Genomic DNA, 5,257 nt, shown 5'->3' on the forward strand with positions numbered 1-5,257 from the left:
AAAACTTTCCCATACCCAAAAATTGTAAAGATATCAAAGCTTTCTTAGGCCTCACCGGCTATTATCGTCGTTTTATTGCTAACTTCAGTAAAATCACAAAACCATTAACAAGCCTTCTTAAAAAGGACGTCCCCTTTATTTGGGGCGAATCTCAACAAAAATCTTTTGATGAGTGTAAAAACCTACTTATCAACCCGCCAATTTTACAATATCCTGATTTCAATAGAGAATTCGTCTTGACAACCGATGCATCAATGTACGCGATCGGCGCTGTCTTATCCCAAGGTGAAATTGGTAAAGATTTGCTAATAGCATACGCGTCTAGAACTTTGAATCAAGCAGAATCAAATTACTCCACGATCGAACGAGAATTGCTTGCAATAGTGTGGGCAGTCAAACATTTTCGCCCTTATCTCTTTGGTAGGAAGTTCAAAATTGTAACAGATCACAAACCACTAACTTGGCTTTTGTTCACACTGGAATGGACTGTATATTGAAACCACTGTTACACTATATGATGGATTTATTAACTTCACGAAACTCAAAAAAAAAACATGCTTGATAATCTAATAAGAATCAATGCGTCCAAACGATACCGCGTTCTAATTTTGGATAGCGACATCTAGCGGTAACTATTGGTAACATCGACCACAACATACTCCCCCCCAAAGGACAACATGTCCTTTCACACATTTGGTAATGGACAAAGCTTCGAAATAGCACGCGTCACAACTCCGGTCGACGTGCGAATGTCATATGCTCTGGTTAAATTGTCTTGTCCTGTATGTTTAGTCATCACTCTTCCTAAAAGCCATTTACTTGGCAGACACCTCGGGTCTTTAATGAGGACTAAATCTCCGATGTTAAACTCTTTTTGTCGGCTCCTCCATTTCGGTCTCTGTTGCAATCTTGACATGTACTCCGATTGCCATTTCTTCCAAAACGATTGCATCATTCTTTGTGTCAACTGCCATCTCGTTAAGGAATGTTCCTTCAGGTCTGTGTAGTCACTCTCAGGTAAAATAATAAGTGATTCTCCAACCAAAAAGTGTGCGGGTGTCAACGGATCTAGATCATCAGGATGGTCACTGATAGGTGAAAGTGGCCTCGAGTTGAGACAAGCCTCAATCTGTGTCAATAGTGTATTCAGCTCTTCGAATGTGAGGGTGGATTCCCCAATTATTCGTTTCAGATGGAATTTCGTCGATTTAACTCCGGCTTCCCATAAGCCACCAAAGTTAGGGGCTCCCGGAGGTATAAATTTCCATTTGGTGCCTTCACTATCCAGCAAGGAAGAAAGCTCATCAGGAATGCTCGATTTACCCTCTTTCCAAATATTAAGAATCTCCTTGCTAGCTGACACGAAAGTAGTTCCGTTGTCGCTCCACATCTCCCTGCATGGACCCCTCCTTGAAATAAACCTTTTAAACGCAGCCATGAAAGCGTCTGTAGTCATATCGCTCACCAATTCGATATGTATGGCTTTGGTGACCATGCAAATAAACAAAGCTATGTAAGCCTTAAATGATTTAGCTCCACGCCCTTTACTCATTCTCGCATTGATGGGTCCAGCAAAGTCCACTCCACTAATTGAAAAGGGTCTTGAGGGCTTCACTCGACACTCTGGAAGTGCACCCATCAATTGTGTTCTCGTAGTAGCCTTTAGTTTGGCACATGTCATACAATTGCGCACGAATCTCTTGACTGCATTTCCAGCATCAATTAGCCAATATTTCTGACGAAGATAGTTTACCATCATCTGAGGTCCACCATGCAGGGTTTTTGCGTGCGCTTCCTTTAAAATCAAAGACAACAAGACGTTGTTTTTCGATAGAATTATCGGATGTTTACGCAAAAATTCTATGTCTGCATGCTTTAAGCGTCCACCTACTCTCAAAACTCCATTTTCGTCTAGAAAAGGGTTGAGTGAAGTCAAACGGCTTCCTCGTTTGATGTGCTTCCCGTTCTCTAAGTTCTCAAGCTCTTCGGGAAAATCAACTCTCTGGGAAATCTTCAAACATGTGGTAAGTGCTTCTTCGCGTTCTTCATTAGTAATAAATGTAGGTAAGTTCTTATTTATCTCCTTTTTATTTTTCAGGTGCAGCCATCGTCGGATCCAGGACACTACAGCGAGCAGTTTCTTTAAGGATGAGTATCTCTGGAGTAAGGTAAGTAAGTACTCATTTTCTTTTGGGTTGATTATGTGTGCGCAAAGAACACTCTCTCGTTTCTCCAAATTCGTTTCAGGCACATCACAGGTAAGTAGTTTAAGATCTCTCTCTTTCAGGAATGACGGCCCTTCCCACCACAGCCTATTGTTTTTCAATTTTTCAGATGACACTCCTCGTGACGCAGGATCAGCGGGATTTTCTTTTGTGCTAACATACGACCAGATTGTCTCAATTGTGTTTCTGATCTCTATAACTCGGTTTTTGACGTAGGGTTTCCATCTCGACGGTTCGCCTTTTATCCAAGCCAGTACCACCTTGGAATCTGACCACGCGTAAGTATGGACAGGATCTATTCTCATTGCCTTTGCAACATGATTTAACAGCTTACAAAGTAAGACCGCTGCGCACAACTCAAGACGTGGTAGTGAAATCTCTTTAACAGGTGCCACCCTGGTCTTTGCCATTAATAAAGATGTATTTATCGTTCCGTCGCTCTGTTTCACTCTAGCATAAATCACTGCTGCGTAGGCCGTTGTGGAGGCGTCTGCAAATCCATGAAGCTGTATTTCTTGGCAATCTTTGGTCACCTTGATCCACCTCGGAATTTTTATCTCAAAAAGTTTATCGATTTGTGATCGGAATTTTATCCATTCGTCTCGTAAGTCTTCAGTAAGATCTTCATCCCATTGCGATTTCCGAATCCACAATTTTTGCATGAAGATTTTTGCCACTACTATGGTCGGTGCAAGCCAACCCATAGGATCGTATAAGGATGCTATAACAGATAGCACATTTCTCTTCGTAATACTTTTGTCAGTGTAAGTTTCTATCTTGTTTGTCACTTGTAGGTCATCTTCTCTCACATTCCAAATTATACCGAGTGTTTTGATCGTCTCTTTCTTATTAAGATCTATCTCTGTTTTCTTTGCTCTTTTTTCTGGTTCTATTTCTGTCATAAAGTGTGTACTGTTTGACGACCACTTTTGAAGTTCAAACCCTCCTCTTTTTAACATCTCTGTTAGTTGTTTTTGTGCCACAATTGCAGATTCTACATCGTCTGCTCCAGATAAACAATCGTCGACATAGAAATCTCCAGTTACTATCTCTTTTGCAAGAAAAAACTTCTCTTCTTTACCTTCATCCTTTGCGATCTGTCTTAATGTCTTAATGGCTAGATATGGCGCACAAGCCATGCCAAAGGTGACGGTAAGTAATCGATACTCTTTTACCTCTTCCTCTGTGTTAAATCTCCAAAGAATTCTTTGGAAATTTGTATCTTCACTCCTCACTCGCACTTGCCTATACATTTTGATAATGTCGGCAACAAAGCAAACTTTGTGTGATCTCCACTTCAATAATAGATTGCGTAACTCTTCTTGAAGTGGTGGGCCAACCAACAACTCATCGTTGAGTGACACTCCGTTTGTGCCTTTGCACGATGCGTCAAATACTACGCGTACCCTTGTAGTATGTTTGTCGTTTCTTATCACTGCGTGATGAGGTAAGTAAGTTGCTGCTTCATATTTCTCGTTTTCACCCACAGGCTCCATGTGTCTCAATGTGATATATTCTCTCATTACCTCATTGTACTCTTGTCTCAAATTCTCGTTTTTAGATAGCTTTCTCTCAAGATGACTCAATCTCTGTGCTGCAATTTGTCGTGAATTTTCAGGAAGTGTCGGTTTATCACTCATAAATGGAAGTGCCACAACGTATCTCCCATCAGTGTCTCTTTCCACAGTCTTCTCGTAAATTTTCTCAGCTCGCGTCTCAAGATCAGTGAGAGTATAGTGTTCTTCACTCGGCAATGACTCGTCTTCCCAAAATTTTTGTAACATGGTATCCAGTGCAACGCTCAGGTGCATGGTGACAATACCATGCGGATTGTTCTGTTTAGAAGCTCCTCCAGATATGATCCAACCTAGTTGGGTCTGTTGCGCAATTGGCGACCCTGGTTCTCCTCTTAAAACTCCGCTCATTAGTATCTCTGTGTAAATATTCACTCCAAGTAACATGTCTATGCTACCAGGTTTGTGATAGGTAGGGTCTGCTAATACCAAGTTTTGTAGATGACTCCACGATTCGTGATTGATTTTTTGAGCAGGCAGGATATCAGTCACTTGCTTCACCATATAAGCAGTACAAGGGCATGTAAAGTCATTCGCTTTGGATGATATTTGAAATTTAGAAGCGTGGTTGATTCGTGCTGACATTTGATCAACTCCAATCACATGACCTTCCACATGTTCTAGTCGCAGTTGAAGTTTCTTAACGGTAGCTTCACTGATGAAGGATTCTTGTGAGCATGGGTCAATCAAGGCTCGAACAAGTTGTAAACCTCTGCCTGTATGTATATTCACTAGAGCAGTAGCCATGAGAGCATTCTGACCTTGAGTTACAAAGTGTGACCGAATAGCTGGCATCGTACTCGTCTCATTCTCATTTAATGATATATTTGTCTCTGAAGTTCCGTGATTCTCTCTCGCTCTCGTATAGTGCAGCAGTGTGTGATGTCTCTTATTACATTTATGGCATGATGAATTGCTCTTGCAGGATCTCGCACTATGTTTTGGTGAAAGACAGTTAAAGCACAAGTTTTCCTTTTGGACATATTGTACTTTCTCATTTACATTCAATTTCGCAAATTCTTTGCATAAATACAGAGCGTGATTCTCTTTACACATGGTGCAGGTAATGTTGCTTGATGAAGTAGAGGTCGTAGTGAGAAACGTTTTTGTCTTTGTTCCTACCTTCTCTCTGGAGGTAGATGGATTAATCATCTCTAAAACTCTGAAACGTGTCTCTAGAAATTTGACGAATTTGTCAAAGGACGGAAGCGAGTCTGTAGATAAAGATCCAAGTTCTTCTTCCCACATTTTATGCGACTCATCATCGAGTTTGTTCACCACAATGAAAATTATTAAAGGGTCCCAACTCAATATGTTGACCTCGTTGCTCTTTAAATTGTGCATACATTCAACTGTTGTATCTAGTAGCTCTTTGATATTCTTTGCTGTTCCCGCAATCAACTTCTTCTGATTGAATAATCTCGTAAGAATAGAATTCACTATAACTCTCTTATTATT

General features: G+C 40.8%; 1 protein-coding gene across 1 annotated transcript; it reads right to left on the reverse strand.

Annotated features, from left to right (window-relative positions):
* Positions 1 to 685: 685 nt before the first annotated feature.
* Positions 686 to 4,594, reverse strand: LOC126381473 (uncharacterized). The gene has a single exon (XM_050030957.1). The coding sequence runs from the start codon at positions 4,592 to 4,594 to the stop codon at positions 686 to 688; it is 3,909 nt and encodes a 1,302-aa protein (XP_049886914.1).
* Positions 4,595 to 5,257: the final 663 nt, after the last annotated feature.

Source organism: Pectinophora gossypiella, unplaced genomic scaffold (assembly GCF_024362695.1).
Source record: "Pectinophora gossypiella unplaced genomic scaffold, ilPecGoss1.1 Pgos_56, whole genome shotgun sequence".
Taxonomy (NCBI): Eukaryota; Metazoa; Arthropoda; class Insecta; order Lepidoptera; family Gelechiidae; genus Pectinophora; species Pectinophora gossypiella.